Source organism: Camelina sativa, unplaced genomic scaffold, assembly GCF_000633955.1.
Source record: "Camelina sativa cultivar DH55 unplaced genomic scaffold, Cs unpScaffold00535, whole genome shotgun sequence".
NCBI lineage: Eukaryota > Viridiplantae > Streptophyta > Magnoliopsida > Brassicales > Brassicaceae > Camelina > Camelina sativa.
In genome coordinates this window covers 20,474-40,326 of record NW_010921722.1, presented here as the reverse complement: position 1 = coordinate 40,326, position 19,853 = coordinate 20,474, and the positions used below count along the sequence as shown (strand labels likewise).

General features: G+C 39.1%; 4 protein-coding genes across 7 annotated transcripts in view; all 4 read left to right on the top strand.

Annotated features, from left to right (window-relative positions):
* Window positions 1-3,015, top strand: part of LOC104773417 — a 6,058-nt gene extending 3,043 nt beyond the window's left edge. The window contains exons 7-15 of one of the 2 annotated variants that reach the window (XM_010498020.2): window positions 1-338; window positions 690-771; window positions 855-970; window positions 1,064-1,147; window positions 1,285-1,410; window positions 1,679-1,807; window positions 1,894-1,944; window positions 2,091-2,201; window positions 2,298-3,015. The exon at window positions 1-338 is cut by the window's left edge and continues 1 nt beyond it. In XM_010498020.2, the coding sequence (XP_010496322.1) occupies window positions 1-338; window positions 690-771; window positions 855-970; window positions 1,064-1,147; window positions 1,285-1,410; window positions 1,679-1,807; window positions 1,894-1,944; window positions 2,091-2,201; window positions 2,298-2,705 (1,445 nt within the window). In that variant the 3' untranslated portion in view covers window positions 2,706-3,015. The remainder of the gene's footprint in view (window positions 339-689; window positions 772-854; window positions 971-1,063; window positions 1,148-1,284; window positions 1,411-1,678; window positions 1,808-1,893; window positions 1,945-2,090; window positions 2,202-2,297) is intronic. The other variant, XM_010498022.2, reaches the window with a different exon arrangement.
* A 193-nt stretch (window positions 3,016-3,208) lies between these two features.
* On the top strand, window positions 3,209-4,258 carry LOC104773429 (putative pumilio homolog 20). Its single transcript, XM_019242654.1, has one exon. The coding sequence runs from the start codon at window positions 3,209-3,211 to the stop codon at window positions 4,256-4,258; it is 1,050 nt and encodes a 349-aa protein (XP_019098199.1).
* Window positions 4,259-8,370: 4,112 nt separating this feature from the next.
* On the top strand, window positions 8,371-15,893 carry LOC104773416 (epidermal growth factor receptor substrate 15-like 1). 2 transcript variants are annotated; one of them, XM_019242660.1, is made up of 14 exons: window positions 8,371-8,894; window positions 9,350-10,571; window positions 10,869-11,087; window positions 11,176-11,399; window positions 11,803-11,877; window positions 12,000-12,071; window positions 12,157-12,255; window positions 12,357-12,428; window positions 12,500-12,614; window positions 12,915-12,983; window positions 13,164-13,482; window positions 13,652-13,763; window positions 13,903-13,984; window positions 14,669-15,893. In XM_019242660.1, the coding sequence occupies exons 1-14, from the start codon at window positions 8,748-8,750 to the stop codon at window positions 15,502-15,504; spliced, it is 3,663 nt and encodes a 1,220-aa protein (XP_019098205.1). In that variant the 5' UTR covers window positions 8,371-8,747; the 3' UTR covers window positions 15,505-15,893. The 2 variants fall into 2 exon arrangements, with proteins under 2 accessions (XP_019098205.1, XP_010496321.1); XM_010498019.2 differs by having other exon boundaries at window positions 13,903-14,143; window positions 14,828-15,893.
* Window positions 15,894-16,188: 295 nt separating this feature from the next.
* LOC104773414 (NAD kinase 2, chloroplastic) overlaps window positions 16,189-19,853 on the top strand; it is a 4,369-nt gene continuing 704 nt past the window's right edge. Inside the window, exons 1-7 of one of the 2 annotated variants that reach the window (XM_019242661.1) lie at window positions 16,189-16,561; window positions 16,776-18,569; window positions 18,685-18,806; window positions 18,892-19,033; window positions 19,130-19,354; window positions 19,477-19,551; window positions 19,699-19,849. In XM_019242661.1, coding sequence (XP_019098206.1) covers window positions 16,310-16,561; window positions 16,776-18,569; window positions 18,685-18,806; window positions 18,892-19,033; window positions 19,130-19,354; window positions 19,477-19,551; window positions 19,699-19,812 — 2,724 coding nt within the window. In that variant the 5' untranslated portion in view covers window positions 16,189-16,309 and the 3' untranslated portion in view covers window positions 19,813-19,849. The remainder of the gene's footprint in view (window positions 16,562-16,775; window positions 18,570-18,684; window positions 18,807-18,891; window positions 19,034-19,129; window positions 19,355-19,476; window positions 19,552-19,698; window positions 19,850-19,853) is intronic. The other variant, XM_010498018.2, reaches the window with a different exon arrangement.

The window sequence follows — 19,853 nt, the reverse complement described above, 5'->3', positions numbered from 1 at the left end:
TGAAGAGAAAGTATAATGTCGCAAGGAAAACACAGGAGCCACCTTTGCCTTTTGGAGCGCAAGATGCGAATACTTCATTATCTCTGGATGATGTGAAGCATTCTGATAGAGCAAATCATCAGAATAAGAAGGACACATGTCCCAAGTCAAAGGAAACTGGATCCTCTAGTGCCCTTCATCAGAAATACAGCAACAAAGGCTTACATCAACAATCTAAGTCCCTGCCAGGAAAATCTCTGCCCAATGTTTCTGCAGAGGCAACAATAGTCCGCCAGAAAGAAAACAATGGTATGCATGAGCTGGCAAATGCAAAAAGCAGACAATCTAGTCAAGCGTCTGTAAGTACATTCCAACTGTGTCTTCAATTACATAGCATACACTCAGTTGGTTCAATTCTATGGTACACATGTAATTTTTGGGGCCTGTCATGTTACATCCCCGAAATGTTTGCCTTTAATCTCTGTGACTTAATAACGGTCTGTTATTGCATATTAGATCGTATTTATGTGCTACTATGTGCCACGTTATGTGGCTGCATTTAAGGGTTCTGTAGTAGTTTTCTTCTCTAGTTTCCATCTCGGTCCTGGGAGGTTTTTCTGTTTAATCTTTGCTTCCAGGCATTTTTCTTACCACAAAGTTCACATCAAACTCACTTTGTAATTCTGCAATAACCTGTTTCTTCTACTCAGAAAAGAGATGGTTCTAATGTGAAGTCTAAAATCTCCATCCTCGAGAAAGCCATAAGGGAATTGGAGAAGGTGGTTGCCGAATGTGAGTTTTAATATTTTTCAGGTGGATCACCAACTAAAATAGCATTTGGTGATTTTAACTTACAGTAATTTATGATTTATAAGCAGCAAGGCCTCCTGCTATCAATGAGAATCAAGAAGCTGATACCTCATCCCTGGCAGTTAAGAGGAGATTGCCAAGAGATGTAAAACTGAAACTTGCTAAAGTTGCTAGGATAGCGGTACTAAAGCTTTTCTATTTGTTCTTCTCACTTTATTGAAACTTGAAATGGTATGAGAAAAAACTAAAGACTAGAATGCTTTTGTGGAAGCAGGCAAGCCAGGGGAAATATACGGCAGAGTTAGTCAACCGTCTTATGAGCATTGTCGGTCACCTAATCCAGCTTAGGTCACTGAAGGTAATCTTCTCTGTCTCCTGTATACTGAGTCTGTTTAAGTTCCAGTTGAAAACTCTTCTTTACAGGTAAAAGTAAACAAGATATGGGTTTCTGGGAGAAGTTAATGATCTTACTCTTCGTAATGCTTATTGTTGCAGAGGAACTTGAAAATCATGATTGATATGGGCGATTCTGCAAACCGAGAAAAGGATACTAGGTTCCAGCAAATCAACAATGAAGTTCTTGATATGATAAAAGCGAAAGTTTCTTTGATGGAAACGCAGGTTCTCTATCTCTTCTAAGCATTTCTTCCATCCATGGCTTTTCTATCTTATTAGATTCTTAGAAGTGTCATTAACATTGATGATTAATGGAGTTCTCTCTCATAAATGATAATGGTCTCCCCTGGCTCTTAATTAAGCTCTTCATTCTTATGTTTTCTGTGTTCCCGGTGGGTCAATCCGCCTTTTGTAGCCTGTTTACCTCCTATTAATATGTTGAGGCACCTGTGATACTTTTTAAATATCTTGCACTGTCATTTTTTTCTGACAGGAAACTAAACCAGAAGGTGGAACATCAGACGATTTTCAGGACCCTGTAGAAAAGCCATCTTTGAAGAAGTTTGTCATAGATGCGGCGTTGGAGGATAAATTGTGTCATCTATATGATATCTTTATTGAGGTAATTACTTTCGAATTTCTGCCAAGCAAAATCATTTATACCCAAAACTAGAGTCAAAATGGTTTTCCTGCTTTTTGGTATACCAGGGACTGGATGAAGAAGATCAAGGTCCACCAATAAGAAAGCTATATGCCAATGTAAGCTCTTCTCCGTTTCCGAATGTTTTGGTATTCGGCTTTTATTGCTTTCAACCTCTGTCTCATGTCTTAAAAAGACCTAGGTAAAATTCCAGGTGGTTTAATAGAGCTTCATGAATATTCTTTTGGGTTTAATCATGTTCCAGCTGGCTGAACTCTGGCCAAATAGATTAATGGATAATCATGGGATCAAGCGTGCAATTTGCCGGGCAAAAGAGAGGCAAAAAGCTTTGTTTGGGAACCTTGGAAAGGAGATGGTACTTAAATAGAATTTTCCTATTTTTTTACCTCATAGTCTGAGAAGAGCAGGAAGCTCAATTTACTTTGCTTGGTTATTTTCTGCTTCATTAAAGGATCAAACAAAGATGAAGAAGAGCAGGAAGCAGTTGGTACCAAAAATAGACTGGATAGCTCAGCCCAACACGGAATCAGTGGCTCAGAGACAACAAAGTGGAGAGAAAATGACTGTTGATCCAAACGCAACCAGCACTTCCTTGGTCACCAGTCAAACTATGGTTGACAGATCAAATCAGCAGCATGAGAAGCTAAAGGGAAGCTTAAACTCTTGCAATCCTGCAGAAGAAACAAGAGTGGTCAAGAGAAAGACAACAGAGGCCATAAAGACAACAGAGGGCATAATGGCAGAGAAACAAGTCGTTCTTGCCCTGAAGAAGCCCGAACATCCACCGACACGTGTTATCCCAGTTCCTCAGAATCTGAACATCGCACATACAACTCCGGACCTGAACTTGCCAAGTTGACCTCACGAAGGAGTTCTTAAAAACACATAGAAATGTGGAGACAATAACCTCCGGCCTCTTCCTTCTCTTGCATCATCTTCAGGTGGCACGGCATTGGTACTGGCGATGCCGATGCTTGGTTTTTAGATTCGAAGCATGGTTGGTTTATAAAGATGTCCGTATTATCATATTTAGTTACTCTATTTAAGTGTCCTTTTTAAGTCTATTGTATAAAAGTTAACGATTTTACGAGCAGCTTTTACAACTGAAGCTTTTTGGATAAAAACTAAAAATAGTTGAAAAGTAGATTCCGGACTTTGGAATTGAATTACATCAAATGACTAACATTATTAAAAATGATTTTACACATCTTTTGACACAAAATATGATTAAATAATCAATTTTGATATGAAATATAATTATTACTAGGAACCCTTTACAGTTTACAGGTAGTATAAATACGAATCACATTACTTCACAAATCTCAGCAAACTCTTCACATTGACCCTTTTTCAACGTCGACAATGTTCAATGCTGTGCACCATCTCCGTTTTGCCGACGCAAGAGAATCCATCACAAAAGAGTATCCGACAGTTGCTCCTCCTTATCCACGTGGCATCTCCGTCGTGATTCCTCCTCCGGGATTCACCTCATCCTCTCCGTCGCATTTAACCAACTCATCCCTCGCCGCCTTAACTCATCAAGAATCGAAAATGCGTTCGCAATGGATCTTTGACGTAATGACTAATCAAGATGCGGCTCCGTTTAAAGAGATGGTCTCAAAGTTAGACAAAAGAGAGCTTCAAACGATGGCGTCGTTGCTGACTTCAGACTCCGATCACTTCTTGATGATCGCAAGAAACAAGAACGGCTCCAGACGCATACAGAAACTTCTCGGGAAATCAGATGACGTGGACACGTTCTTCGCCGACGCTATCTTGCGCTGCTTCTTCCACATCATCACCGACAGGTACGCGTCGTACGTGGCGAGACGGGCGATGACAGTGTTCGATAAGGAGAAGAAAGAAGCAATGTACGAGCGCATTCTCCACTACGCGCTCCACATAGCGCGTGATCGACACGGTTGCCTCGCGCTCAACGACATCATAACCGACGCGGACGATCTTTACTACAGAAACAAGCTCTTTGACGTAGTCGCGCACAACGCTCTCTCCCTAAGCAACGACGCTTACGGGAACTATGTGGTGCAACACGTGCTTAAACTGAATGACTTGCGTTGCAAGAACAACATCGTAGTTAAACTACGTGGCCACTGTGTTGATCTCTCGTTTCAGAGACGTGGGAACTACATTGTGCAGCTGCTTTTGGAGACGGAGGAGTCAATGGTTGTGGTGGTGGAGGAGCTTATGAAGTGTAAAGGAGATAGGTTGGTGAAGTTGGCGGGGAATGAGTTTGGGAATTTCGTGGTGGAAAAGGCACTAAGAGTCACGCAAAAGGAGATGTTTAGGACTGATCTGTTTTGGGGTTTGGTGCATAAGCTCATGCCTTTTCTCCATCGCTTGCGTAGGCCTGGTGGAAGCAACATTGCATCAATCTTGGACTCGGTTTGTTAGCTCGTCTCAAAGTAGTAGTTAATTAGCAGTGTTTTGATATGCTGAAAGAGTTTTTGATATTATCTTTGCTTGAAAGTTTTTGATATTATCTTTGATATGCTGAAAGTTTTAGTTAATTTTTGTAAGTTGTAAGATGGATTGTCATTGATGATGGTAAATAAACCAAGTTCTCTTCAAATAATCGTGGACTTTCATGGCTCACGATCGGGTTTAATCCATTAGAAGTTCTTAAACAAATCCATTTTAAACATACTTGGAATCGACAAAGTAGAATCTGCAGTGTTCAAAAGAGTTGTGAAAACAGAGGGGAAAGGAAAAGAGAGATTGAAATTCTGTTTTTTTTTGGTCTTCGATGTTATTAGAACAAGTTTGAAAGTTAGCTGAAGCACTCACAGTCACAGTAATTTCCATAAGGACGTTTTGCGGATTATACAGTTCACGATAGTAGATACCCTAAAATTTCAGTACAAAATCTTAAATCCATCAAGGATTCAAATTCATATTCTTGTAATTACTATAGTCTGATCAAACACTTTTAGTTAATCTGAACGAAGTGACAAAATTCATTGTATGTAGAGGCATCAAGCAAAATACCATCTACTAAACCAAAATGGCTAAAAAAAACAGATGTAGAGTAGAGACATCAAACGTTAGGCATTTAAGATTTGTGATAAATTGATAATTGCTCCTATGATTGTTACCCCAAATGTTTTTTTATCTCTATATTAGTAAAAGAGGAGTACAAAATTATCTTCGGATCGGGTCATAACTAAACTTAACCCGAAATTTACTATTTCGGATCCGGGCTGATATATATCCGAAATCTCCATATGGATCATCCAAATAACACCTCCAAATTTTGATTCGTCGAACCAAAAACAAATATAATTCCTCACAACAAATCCGGTAAAGATTAATCCTACAATTTAGGCAACATTAAAATTAATTAGACGATATATGGTATATTAATCATAAATTCAGAATATATATGATTCCCGGATCCCATAACGTACTCCTAAGATCTCATATTCATACCAAATACATATGATTACCGGAATTATCTCTTCTACATACTTCTAAGATCTCATAATTTTACCTGATATATATGCTTACCGGATTTTTAGTCTCGTAATTGATCTCTAACCACTGTATCGAAAACTCATTTGACTAAAATTACGGAAATTTGATTACCGAATTAATTGGTAAATCAATTATGATAAAATTTAGATGAGAATATATTTTACCTATAAATACTGATTACTCAAACACATCAACACCATACCTTCCAACAAAGCTTTCATCCCTTCTTACTTTATCTTCCGAAATGGCTGCCAACTTAGCAATAACTGATCTTGCATCCATCAAGCCTTTCAAGACTGTTTGGAAGATCCAAGTCAAAATCATCCATAGCTAGCAGCAGTACACCAGCTACTCTAGTGAGACCCTCGAAATGGTCCTGACTGATGTCTCGGTAAGCTTACCAACCATACACATAAACTTCATACCTTTATGTTTAAAATATTTTGTAAAAATTAGTCACTTACTATGAATATGTTTTTTTTCCCTATTTAGGATACTTTGATCCATGCGACTGTCAAGAAACAACAGCTACATAAGTTCCAGCGTAGGATCGTCATAACAAGAGAACAAATGGGAGTAGAAGAATATCGTATATGCCAAGTAAGTTTGATGGTCATAACAGCTTGAAACTCCTTTTTCCTTTTCTAAAAGGACCACAATGTGATGAAGATTTGAGGACTTATGATGGTGTCGTCTAAGATTCATACAAGGACGCATGTATGGCCAGGGGATTAATAGAAGAATGATTATTCTTTATATTTCAGTACTTTTAAAAGTTTTAAAACTTTCCTACTTTATCATGTTTAAGTTGTTTTTTGTTTTCATTCGAGAAATGAAAATGATATGAATAAAGGATATGTTTCTTTTCTATTTAAGGTTAGCAATCATTTTATCTAAGTTTATATATGCAACAACCAATCAAACATATCAAAATGCATTTTCATACAAGTTAAGAAGACTTACCATTTTTAATATGGTGCACAACTTAAACTCCAATTTGAGCAAGAGGATTCCATGAAAGTACCTGAAATATATTACAGATTTTTTGTATAGTTCAGTAATATGATGCGGAATCTGAAATCAACTTAACCAATTAATTAGGATTAGTTTAGAAGATTACTAAAACCCACAGTTTAATCCAGCGTAATTGATGTTTGTCTGTTTGTCCCTCTGTTTGGTTAGATCTCATTCGCATATTTATTGGAAAATTAGGACATATCAATAAGACAATTAAAAGTTAAAGCAAAGTATACATAACTATTTTTATGTAGTCATCTTGCAAGGGTCTCACCAAAGCAAGTAGTGTACTGTTTCAAAGATTGATTCTCAAATTGACTTGAATCCATCCGCCAGTCTTGAATGGCTTGATGCCATTTGTAAATATCAGTGTTCAAGAAAGCGGTCTAGGCGGCCGCCTAGGCGCCGTCTAGGCGCTAGGCGCTCAGTAGACGCCTAGATGACCGCCTAAACCGCTTAAAATTACATTAATTTAATTTTAATATTTATTTTTGATTTTTAACTATATAGATTTAAATTATTAAGTTTTATATTTGTATACGTAATTATAAATGTTTATATGTTGTTAATATAACTTAAATAAATGTATTTTTGTTAATTTTGTTTATAATTTATAATTTTTTTATTTTTCTAACATATATTTGTACATAATTTTATATATATAATGTTTTATATTGTAAACGCCTAAACCGCCTAAAAACCGTCTAGGCCCCGATTAGGCGTTCTAGGCGCTAGGCGTTGGGTCACCACCCAGATACCGCCTAGCGCTTTCTTGAACACTGGTAAAGAATAATGAGAAAACGAAGCAAAGAAACAGTTAAAAATTGAAGCAAAGTATACATATATAATTCACATAAATGTCTGAAGGAAATATATCGATCGACTTGATAAAATTTATGAAAACGATTTTGAATCATTACTCAGAATCAAAACAATATTATTCAGAATTCAAACCCATTAAGGTAGTGAAATGTAATTTGATTAACTGTAATCAGAATCAACTTACCCAATTAATTAAGATCCTTCGGAGATTTGTAAACCACATACCCAAATCCAAAGTATAAGGAGATTTGGTTGTTCTTGATTACGACTGGATCTCCAAAATTGAGAATACATAAAACGGACTGCAGTGTATAATTGAAATAATCGTGTTTCAATCAATTTCTGGTTTAGAAATAGAGATAATCAAATGATTTGAGAAGTGGAAACGTAGTCGACGAGTTCTTTCGGTGAGGGTGATCGTGAAAACTATTCACTTCTCCAGAATTTTTTTTTTTTAATTTTATCAAACGCCAACTCATTGTATGTTTTGTTTTTTTACAATTTTGTAATAAATTCAAAACACAATTTCGGCTCAACGAAGCCCAGCCACAAAATAAATGTGTTAGTTTGGTCCATCATTTATATTTATTACAAAAACAATTGTATACTGGACTGATATAATGTACTCAAGAAACATAGGTTACACTATATTATTAAGTTACTTTTATGTATATTTTATCCCCCTCAATGTTATATTAGACTAATATCACCATACAATTTTATTACAATTTGAGTTATTTAAAATGAACATGTATATAAAATTTTCCCCCGCGCTGTAGCGCGGGTCAGATCCTAGTATGATTGTTATTTTTCAGCTAATATGAAATAAAAAAACTTATGACAACATATTACTAACAAATTAAATTTTTAAGAAAATAAAAAATGATATGACAACATACTCTTGATTTCAAAATTTTTCTTATGTATCTATAGTAAATTTGTAATCAAATTCTAAAAAGATAAAAATTAGGTGAAAAAACTATAGGGAGTTTAGATCTCACTAATTCTCTTTGGATTATTATCATGGAAAAAATGTTATTGAAATGTTAAACAATAATGTGTTGACAAAAAGAAAAAACAAGTATAGATATTATTAATATATTTAAGGTGAAACTGTGTCCGTATTGTTATTTGCATCTCGAGGTTCTTATACGATTTGTATCGTACTGAATAAACATTTTTATTTTTATTTTTATTTTTATAATAATAATCATAACTTTCCCAAAAATCGTCTCGCTGCTTCTTCCATCGCTAGCTGTACCGGTTTCAATCTCAAATCCCGGGAATTGAAATTGTTTCTCTGTCGGAGAATCATCATCGACCTTTGTTCATACATACTACTCCTCTCTCCGCTCTCTCCTCGCCGTCTTCGCTCTCTTCCTCACCTCTTTCCCGATCCCATTTCAATCGATGTGTTGGTGGTGGTGGTCTCTCTCCTACTGATCTACGATTGCGCTCAGCCTTTATGAATTAGGGTTTTTCTTCGTATGCGGTGATTTGGATCGTGTTCGGAAAAACTTCTGGACACTGTCTTCGCTGCTAGATTTCGGATCATCCCTTTAGAAAAAAAATGGCAGCGCCAAGGCCGACGGGAGGCCAGGATCTGTTCGATACGTATTTCAGGAGGGCAGATTTGGATGGAGATGGTCATATCAGTGGTGCTGAGGCTGTCGCTTTCTTCCAAGGCTCTAATTTGCCTAAACACGTCCTTGCTCAGGTTCCTTCTTCTTCTTCCAAATCTGCATCTGTTTCCCTTCTTTTTTGTTGTTTGTGATTATTGAGAAAACGGTGGAGAATACTTGTAAAATTCGTATAGGTTTTGAATTGGATCTTTGATCTGTTGGATCGTTGGGTAATGAATGTGATGTAATTTTGTCAAATTTGTGTTAATGGGACCTCTCTTTTCATTCTGGAGCTTTGTAGTCAAGTTGTTGTGATTCTAATGAAGAATCTCCTCTTCGATTTTGACATATTCTGAGATTAGAACGCTAAGTTGTGTTTTCTGTTCACTCTACTGTTATCAAATTGCATGTAATGAGGGAATTCTGCATATTTGAATTTTAACATGTAGAATAGAAAAACATCTCCGGATTAGTTCGGATATAAGCTCTTTCTGAGATACAATTATTCTTTGGATTTGTTAATGCTATAACTTGTTTTTATCTCTGGTAGGTATGGTCCTTTGCAGATGCAAAAAAAGCTGGCTACCTTGGCCGAGCTGAGTTTTATAATGCATTAAAGTTGGTAACAGTTGCACAAAGTAGACGGGAGTTGACTCCTGAGATAGTAAAAGCTGCAATTTATAGTCCTGCTTCAGCCAATATCCCTGCACCCAAAATAAATCTTGCTGCAACACCCTCTCCACAGCCCAGGGGAGTTTTGCCTGCTACACAATCTCAGGGAGTAACATCAGTAGTGGCTGGTACGAGAGGGCCTCAAACGGGTGGAACTGTAGCCACCAGTAACCAACAAGTTGTCCCAGGCCAGCAGAACCAGTTTACTGCGTTGCCTCCATCTCAGCCACAGCCACAGCATAACTTTCAAAGCCAGGGAATGCCAGCTGGAGGGACTAATGCACCTCGTCCTGCAAACCAACCTATGCCATCTGATTGGCTCAGCGGGAGAAGTGTTGGCCCCTCTGGGAACACGAATTCTCAAATTCCTTCGGGTCAAAGTACATATGGTTTGACTGCACCTAACTCCACTGCTAACCATATACCAACACCAGTTATGACACCTGCTGTAACAAGTTCTACAACAGCCAGACCCCAAGAATCATCTGCTCAATTGGTGGCCAAGGATCCCAAGGAACTGGCTGCAGCAGGAAACGGATTTGCCTCTGACTCACTTTTCGGAGATGTCTTTTCAGTTGCTCCCACGCAGCCAAAACAACATACTACGGGAACTGCATCAACAATAGGCATCTCATCTGTTCCTGCTGGAACTGTCAAAGCCCCTGAGATGACACAGTCTGGAGTTAGGCAAAGTTCAATCCCACAACAGGGTTCATTGGGCCAGCATGCTGTTGGCGTTCAGAATCAATTTACTGGAAATTCAGGGCAACCATATGCTCCCTCAGGTGTGGCTTCTGGTCCACCTGGCTCTTCTGTTGGAGCTGGAATTTCAGCTTCCAGTCAATTGGCCCAGCGTCCACCCCACCCCCACTCCCAACAACCCCGGCCCCAAGTTCACTCCCAACAACAACCCCGGCCCCAAGTTCACTCCCAACAACAACCCCGGCCCCAAGTTCACTCCCAACCCCCTTGGCCAAAAATGACTCCAGCTGATGTCCAAAAATATACCAAGGTTTTTGTGCAAGTTGACACTGATAGGGACGGGAAGATCACAGGGAACCAGGCTCGGAATCTGTTCTTAAGTTGGAGGCTTCCAAGAGGTAGGCTACACTTACTTTTTTGTTTCTTTCTCCGTTAACAGTGGTTCAATTTGAGCGTGTTACAATGGTGAACGGGGATTATAATATAATGGCACTTCTGAATATTTGTTTGGATATTGATTAACTGCCATTTATGGTTCGTCTTGAGTATTTACTCGTATGGTCCTCGTGTAGACTATATTATAAGTCGATAGAGATGTAATGTTATTGTAGCCCAATTTGTTGAATTTTTTAAAGTTTTCCGTGGGGAATATTGCGGAATGTTTTATGTGGTCATGCTGGTCCTTGGTGTTACAGAGGCTTTGAAGCAGGTATGGGATTTATCTGATCAAGATAATGACAGCATGCTCTCCTTGCGGGAGTTCTGTATTGCGGTCTATTTAATGGAGCGTTACAGAGAGGGCCGACCTCTTCCTCCAATGTTCCCAAGCTCTATAATACATAGTGAGAGCATGTTTACCGCTCCTGGTCAATCTGGGGCACCGCATGGCAATGCATCCTGGGGACATCCACATGGTAATCGATTGCACATACTGTATTACTTGCCTCTTTCTTTTTTTTTTTGCCAAACTAGGTTAATTCATTTATGTACCAAATATTGTAGGTTTCCAACAGCAACAACCTCCTGGGGCCTTGAGGCCACCAGCTGGTCCCAAAGGAAAGCCTCCAAGGCCAGGTCCTCTATCCTCTAGTGATGGAATGGTCCCGCCCACTCAGCCGAAACGTAAAATGCCTGAGTTGGAAAAACAGCTGGTGGATCAACTTAGCAAGGAGGAGCAGGAGTCACTCAACTCGAAGTTTGAAGAAGCTACTGCTGTTGATAAAAAGGCACTCTCTGGTTTCTCTCTGATTTTAATTTGTTAATGTGGTGAATTCCGTTGGTTATCGTGATTTACAAAAAAAAATTTGGCATTTTTAATCTGAAGATATCTTTTGCCCCCTTCTTATGGCATTAATATGAAAATTTGTGGATTTGCGTAGCCATAGTCAAGATTAGAAGATATTCTTACAATTTATAATTGACAGTGGCAGTCAATATTAATTTCATTGGCATGGAAGATATTAAACTGCCATTGAGAATTATGAATAATTTATTTGTTTCTAATCCTGTTTTGAGTTTCCCTTCTCTGTCACATCTCCTCCCAACCTTTTATTCATTTGATATTTACTAGTTTAACTTAAAAACTAATATGACTGCCTCGTTTTTAATTCGTGTGTGTTTGGTGTTTAGGTGGATGAACTCGAAAAAGAAATAGCTGATTCTAAGCAGAAAATTGATTTCTTCCGTGCTAAGATGCAAGAACTTGTAAGTATCTCTGCTTCTCCAGCTTGCTCGAACTACGATCATTTATATATGTGTTGTTTGCTCTGGCCTTTTTTTAAGTAACAATCAGTTTGGTTCTCTAACCTTTGGTTCCATGGTTATAGGTTTTATACAAAAGCAGATGTGACAACCGGTACAATGAGATCACAGAGAGAGTATCTGGTGATAAACGTGAGGTATACAGTTTCTGTTGCTGAGCCTCTTTTGTGATGGTATTAGAGATCCAGTTTGATTACCTAACATAATGAACATGTACTCCAGCTTGAATCTCTAGCAAAAAAATACGAGGAGAAATACAAGAAGTCTGGTAATGTTGGCTCTAAATTAACTATTGAAGAGGCCACATTCCGTGATATACAGGTAGTGTAGAATTATCTTCCCAGGAGCATGGGTTACTTTGAATTGTCTGTAAGCTGGATGACCCCTTCAAAAATAATGATAAACCTTCCTTAAAATTGTAGGAGAAGAAAATGGAATTGTACCAGGCAATAGTCAAATTTGAAGAAGGCAAACTTGATGATAGTGTTGTTAAGGTAAGCCACACGTGCTAGCTGGTTAATTGAATGTGATTCGTAGTTGTATTTTGCTGAAGGTTGTCTTGTAGGAGCGCACTGAACACATCCAATCAGGCCTTGAGGAACTGATTAAAAATTTGAATGAGCGCTGCAAACAATATGGAGTACGTGGGAAACCCACTTCTCTGGTTGAGCTTCCTTTTGGTATAGATTTACCCCTTCTCCTCTCTGGTTAAAAATCACGCTTAGCATTATAATTTTGTGACTAGTGCCAGGAGTTGGTTTACCATACCTTTTTCTGTATAACTTTAGAATCGAGCAATATTCTTATATACAATCTTGATTAAACGTTGATGCTTATGTACTAAAGGAAACACGGTATATTTGGGGGGTTTATTTGTGTATTTTTGGCTTTTGACAGAAGAACTTCTACCTGTGCAACTGTATATCTGTAGTGTAATTAATTTCTTTGTTTATATTCATGGAATTATCTCTTTTTTACAGGTTGGCAGCCTGGAATCCAGGAAGGTACTGCTGATTGGGATGAAGACTGGGATAAGCTAGAGGAGGAAGGTATGCTTGCTGTTTAGATTTAGATTTTGTTTTCAGATGAGATTATTGTGGAAGCATGGCTTTAGATATAATATCAATATCTTGTGTATATATTTAGGGTGACGTATATTCCAAAATAGTTTTATGGATTTTGCAGTTGGAACACTTGTAATTCACATCCTATTTTGTCTTCACTTCCAGGGTTTACCTTTGTCAAGGAGCTTACACTTGATATCCAAAATGTCATAGCCCCACCAAAGGAAAAATCATCAGCGTGGAAGAATGAAGTTACTGTCTCTTCAAAAGAAGGTGAAGATGTTTTATCCTCAGATGCCGACTCCAAAACGGGGAAAAAGCAAAGCAGTGGTGAAGAGGCTTCTGAGAAGGAACCGACATCTGAGCAGTCAGAGGGTAAAGCATCCGATGTTAATACCAGAGATAAAAACGGATCTGTGGATGACTCTAATGTTAGAAATGGTATTGACGCTGATACCTCACCCCGAACTAAAGATACAAGGAGGTATGTTTTTTGTGCTAGACCTGATGTGGTTTGGATTGCATCCTTCTTAACTGTGGAGTTCATGTGTTTCCGTGAAATGTACTGCAAATAGAAAAAAAATGGGGTATAATATGGCCCTACAGAGAAGAATTCATCTCGGTGATTTACATTGTCTATGTTATTTTTCCAGTGAAAATGGCCATGATGATGGTGAATCTACTGCTTCTGCTGGCAAAACTGCAAATTATGACTCTCACGATGAGACAGATTCAGTTTCAAGCTTCAACCCTGACAACGGAAAGGTAAACCAATATGCACACCCCGAAAGTTTGGGGTTTGTGGCGTTCGACATGTATATATTATGTATCTCTTTACCTTTGTATATCTACATGAAAGAATCGTTAATTTTTACGCTATTAACTTTTGTTATGTTTTAAGCAGGACAAGGATCATGAGAAGTATGACAGTGGTTTTGGCTTTGGATTTGGATTTGATGACTTCAGTATTAAGCCTATAAAAACTGGTTCGACCATTTCAAATGACTTCCTACCTCCTAAGTTATCTATATTTGCTGATTCCGTCCCAAGCACACCAGCAAATGCAAACGACGTTTCCCCTGGAAAACCTTCTGTGTTTGATTCAGTTCCGAGCACTCCAGCGACGAACAATGCCTCTTACGCAGGTCAGAAATCATACTTTGATGACTCTGTCCCGAGCACTCCAGCTTATCCAGGGAACTTGTTTGCCGAGAAGAAATCCTTCTTTGACGACTCTGTCCCGAGCACTCCTGCTTATCCAGGCGGCAACTTGTTTGCCGAGAAGAAATCATTTTTCGATGACTCTGTCCCGAGCACTCCTGCTTATAGCACGTCTGATTTTGGTGGGAAGCCATTTGCATCAGAGACTCCTCGTTCAGACAACTTGTTCCCAGGAAGAAGCCCCTTCATGTTTGACTCTGTTCCAAGTACACCCGCACACGATGACTTCTCTAACAACAGCTTCTCCCGCTTCGATTCATTCAACAGCAACAACAATGACGCTTTCGGCCTATCCCGCACAGACTCGATGCGTAGCACGAGCGAGCCTGACCCATTCGCGTCCAGGTTTGATTCGTTCAACTATCAAAGATATGATTCCTTCAATGCACAAAGCTTTGATTCCTCTGGCAACAACAACGCATCGNTCAGTATTAAGCCTATAAAAACTGGTTCGACCATTTCAAACGACTTCCTACCTCCTAAGTTATCTATATTTGCTGATTCCGTCCCAAGCACACCAGCAAATGCAAACGACGTTTCCCCTGCAAAACCTTCTGTGTTTGATTCAGTTCCGAGCACTCCAGCGACGAACAATGCCTCTTACGCAGGACAGAGATCATTCTTTGATGACTCTGTCCCGAGCACTCCAGCTTATCCAGGCAATTTGTTTGCCGAGAAGAAATCCTTCTTTGACGATTCTGTCCCGAGCACTCCTGCTTATCCAGGCAACTTGTTTGCCGAGAAGAAATCATTTTTCGATGACTCTGTCCCGAGCACTCCTGCTTATAGCACGTCTGATTTTGGTGGGAAGCCATTTGCATCAGAGACTCCTCGTTCAGACAACTTGTTCCCAGGAAGAAGCCCCTTCATGTTTGACTCTGTTCCAAGTACACCCGCACACGATGACTTCTCTAACAACAGCTTCTCCCGCTTCGATTCATTCAACAGCAACAACAATGACGCTTTCGGCCTATCCCGCACAGACTCGATGCGTAGCACGAGCGAGCCTGACCCATTCGCGTCCAGGTTTGATTCGTTCAACTATCAAAGATATGATTCCTTCAATGCACAAAGCTTTGATTCCTCTGGCAACAACAACGCATCGGAGACACCTAAAGCCTCATTGACGAGATTCGACTCAATGGGAAGCACAAGAGACTCTGATTACAGTCATGGGTTTGGGTTTGACGACCATGACCCATTTGGTTCTACAGGACCATTCAAAACAACAACAACTTCAGCAGAGACACCACGGAGTTCTTCAGATAATTGGAATGCCTTCTAGCCTTCAGCAGAGACACCACGTGTGACAGTGAAGAAGAATATGATCCACATATCATATATATTGCTGCTTTTTTATAGTTGGAATTTACCCAGTCGAAGAGTTATTATGTATCTTCATTTCTTTGGTTTCCCCTCTGCTTGCTTCATTTTTTTATTGTTAATATATAATAGTCTTTTGCCATTATTTTTCTTTTCTTTGAAGGATTATTTTTTGAAGAGAGTGCGTCTCATTGTTCTTTGAGTAGTGTTTTATTTTTCCTTGGTCTCTTTGTTTGTTATGATGAATAATGGATTCTTCTTATTTGTCCCTGTGAAACCCCTTCTACTGTATCTTTGTAATCGTATTGATACTTTTCAGATACATTTGTTATACATTAGATTGATTTGGTATAGTTAGTATAGTCCGTAATTTATAAATTGATTTATGCGTTCTATTATGTTGATGGACAAGTTAAAACTTGTGATTAACATATATCTCAAATCTAATCATCATCTCTTGTAAAGTCATCATCTTGTTAATTGTAATTATGCCAAATATCATATGTATATAATTTAAGAATTCTGGTGAAGCTGTTTCACATATTTGTTTGATTTGGGGCGCGTGGAGTGAACGCAAATTGCTCAAGTGTCAAACGAGTCACAATCAAAGTGGGAAGGGATGCACAAGTTTTAATTGGAATTGGAAAGCACTTCGCCCATGAAGAGGACGAATCCACGAGGTCCACCAAATTACTGCAAACTTCCAAAAATTGTTCATCTCAAAATATTATCCGCCACTCAGCTCAAGCGGTTCTCGAGTTTCTCTCATGCTCCTATGCTCTTCTTCTTTTTTCCCTTACCACGTTCCTCACTTCGTCGTCATGAATCGCCTTTCTCCCGCCACCGGAATCTCTCCCCGCCTCCACTTCTCCGTTGATTCGAGTTCCGATGCACGATTACTTCTTCCGTTCGTGTTCAGGTTTCGAAGAAACGACGTCTCGTTTAAACGCCGCTTGAGATTCGTGATCAGAGCCCAGCTTTCTGAGGCCTTTTCTCCCGATTTAGGTTTGGATTCTCAGGTTACTTTCTTCTCTCCACTCCCTTCTTCTTAACTTAAAAGAGAGACAGAGTTTGCGAGTAGATTATTATTAGGTTAGAATTCTATATTCATCTTTGCAACTTTGGCTGCTGCGAACCTAGCTTATCGAATCATTTTCTCATCGGAGTTGTACTCTAATTTTATTGATTTGTTATGAACTGGTCGACTGACTTCATTCACTTTTGATATATAAGGCTGTGAAATCACGTGATACATCAAACCTGCCTTGGATTGGTCCAGTTCCAGGGGACATTGCTGAGGTTGAGGCATATTGTAGAATTTTTAGATCAGCTGAGAGACTACATGGAGCGTTGATGGAGACATTGTGCAACCCTGTGACTGGTGAATGTCGTGTACCGTATGATTTTTCACCTGAGGAAAAACCACTATTGGAGGACAAGATAGTATCAGTGCTTGGTTGTATTTTATCTCTTTTGAACAAAGGAAGGAAAGAGATTCTTTCCGGGAGGTCATCTTCTATGAGTTCATTTAATTTGGATGATGTTGGGGTTGCCGAGGAATCGCTTCCACCACTTGCTGTTTTCAGAGGTGAAATGAAACGGTGTTGTGAAAGCTTACATATTGCCCTCGAGAATTATCTGACTCCCGATGATGAAAGAAGTGGTATTGTCTGGAGGAAACTACAGAAGCTTAAAAATGTCTGCTATGACGCAGGCTTTCCACGCAGTGATAATTATCCTTGCCAAACACTTTTTGCGAATTGGGATCCTATTTACTCGCCAAATATGAAAGAGGATACTGATTCCTACGAGTCTGAGATTGCCTTTTGGAGGGGAGGACAGGTAACGCAAGAAGGATTGAAGTGGTTGATCGAGAATGGATTTAAAACAATTGTTGACCTGAGAGCTGAAAACGTCAAGGATACATTTTATCAGGCGGCGCTTGATGATGCAATTTCCCTTGGGAAAATTACAATGGTGCAAATTCCAATTGAAGTCAGGATGGCTCCTAAAGCTCAGCAGGTCGAGCTGTTTGCTTCTATTGTATCAGATAGCAACAAAAGGCCGATATACGTTCACAGTAAAGAAGGTGTTTGGAGAACTTCTGCGATGGTTTCTAGGTGGAAGCAGTACATGACACGTCCGGTCACTAAGGAAATTCCAGTCTCTGAAGAGTCAAAGGGTGGGGAGGTTTCTGAAGCTAAGCTTGGATTAAATGCTCTAGTATCTGGTAAGGGTGTAACTGATGAGCATACTGATAAAGTTTCTGAAACCAATGAAGTTGATAGTAGATACTCTTCAAACCAGAGTAAAGAATCTGGAAGCAGTGAGGGAGATACATCTGCATCAGAATTTACGATGGTGAGCGATCCTCTTAGATCTCAAGTTCCACCAGGCAATATTTTTTCAAGAAAAGAAATGTCTAAATTCCTAAGGAGCAAAAGTATTGCTCCTGCTGGTTATCTTAGTAATCCGTCTAAAAAATTAGGAGCAGTCCCAACTCCCCAGTTTTCATATACTGGTGTGACAAACGGAAATCAGTTTTTTGATGTAGATTCCGTAAGAGGACTTGCGGAGACGGGAAACTCCAATGGTTACCTTCTTCCTACAAGTTCTAAAAGTTGGAATGGGAAGTTTTCAAATGGAAATGTGCATAGTTCTGCAGAGCCTATTGCAGTGCCTCCTAGTAATAACTTAAGTCGCGTTGTAGGTTCCCATTCTATTCGAGAGTCTCAGAGAAACAGTAGTGCTTCTTCCTCGGATTCCAGTGATGATGAAGCTGGAGCTATTGAGGGAAATATGTGTGCTTCTGCCACTGGCGTAGTAAGGGTGCAGTCGAGAAAGAAAGCAGAGATGTTCTTAGTCAGAACTGATGGAGTGTCGTGTACAAGGGAAAAGGTGACAGAATCCTCTCTAGCCTTCACACATCCAAGTACTCAACAACAGATGCTTCTTTGGAAAACTACCCCAAAAACTGTCTTACTGCTGAAGAAGCTCGGGATGGAACTGATGGAGGAAGCTAAAGAGGTGAAAGTTTTGCTTTTTAAATCTAAATTATTCTATTTTTTTTTGTTTTGCATTAAGGCTGCCTGAAGTTTAGGAAATCCATGAAAAGTTGTTGTTCTTTCAAATTTGTTTTTAGGCTGCATCTTTCTTGTATCATCAAGAGAAGATGAATGTTCTGGTTGAACCTGAGGTGCATGATGTATTTGCCAGGATTCCAGGGTTTGGCTTTGTCCAGACTTTTTACATTCAGGACACGAGGTACAAAATAAGTTGAGTAGACATCAGCGACGAATCAATCATCAATGGCTCAATTATGATTGGCTTTGTTTTGTTTGAATTTCAGCGATCTCCATGAAAGGGTTGATTTTGTGGCATGCTTAGGGGGAGATGGGGTGATATTACATGCATCAAACTTGTTCAAAGGAGCTGTCCCTCCCGTAGTTTCATTTAATCTGGGGTCCCTTGGATTTCTCACTTCACATCCAGTAAGCCTTTTGACATATTCTATTACTTAACTATGTCTAAGTATTCTAGTTCTTTCGACAGCCTTCTTATATATTTTTTATTAATTCCATTTGTAGTTTGAGGACTTCAGGCAAGACCTCAAACGAGTCATTCATGGGAATAACACATTAGATGGGGTTTATATAACTCTTCGAATGCGTCTTCGTTGCGAAATCTATCGTAATGGCAAAGCAATGCCTGGCAAAGTGTTTGATGTTCTGAACGAGATTGTTGTTGATCGAGGATCCAACCCATACCTTTCTAAGATCGAATGTTATGAGCACGACCGTCTTATTACAAAGGTTTGTACAAAATTTTCTACATCTTGAAACAAACAAGAACATCTCAGTGCTTGTGTAGATAATTTCCCTGCATTGATGAAATTTCACTGCTTGTATGTGTTGACGAATAATTGCTATTATAGGTACAAGGTGATGGAGTTATAGTAGCCACTCCTACAGGGAGTACTGCTTATTCTACAGCAGCAGGAGGTTCCATGGTAAGCTATTCAACTCTGCATTGCATACCCAAAATGAAGCTCGTTGGCATGTCTGAGAACTATTATGCCATTCATAATATAATTTTAGTGACCGTGAGTGTGAAAACGTTTTCTATTTGACATTTATAAAAAATCCAAAAATTGCAGGTGCATCCAAACGTTCCTTGCATGTTGTTCACTCCAATCTGCCCACATTCCCTGTCGTTCAGACCAGTTATACTCCCAGATTCTGCAAAACTCGAGTTAAAGGTAAAGACTTGAAACACAACCGCAATTCAGTACTTAGTTAAACCTGTAGAGCT

Bases quoted from the DNA above. Each gene is read 5' to 3' on its own strand.
- LOC104773429 (XM_019242654.1), top strand. From the start codon at position 3,209: ATGTTCAATGCTGTGCACCATCTCCGTTTTGCCGACGCAAGAGAATCC.
- LOC104773416 (XM_019242660.1), top strand. From the start codon at position 8,748: ATGGCAGCGCCAAGGCCGACGGGAGGCCAGGATCTGTTCGATACGTAT. The intron at 11,878-11,999 runs GTAAGTATCTCT...CCATGGTTATAG, and splicing joins GTGCTAAGATGCAAGAACTT to GTTTTATACAAAAGCAGATG. The intron at 12,072-12,156 runs GTATACAGTTTC...CATGTACTCCAG, and splicing joins TATCTGGTGATAAACGTGAG to CTTGAATCTCTAGCAAAAAA.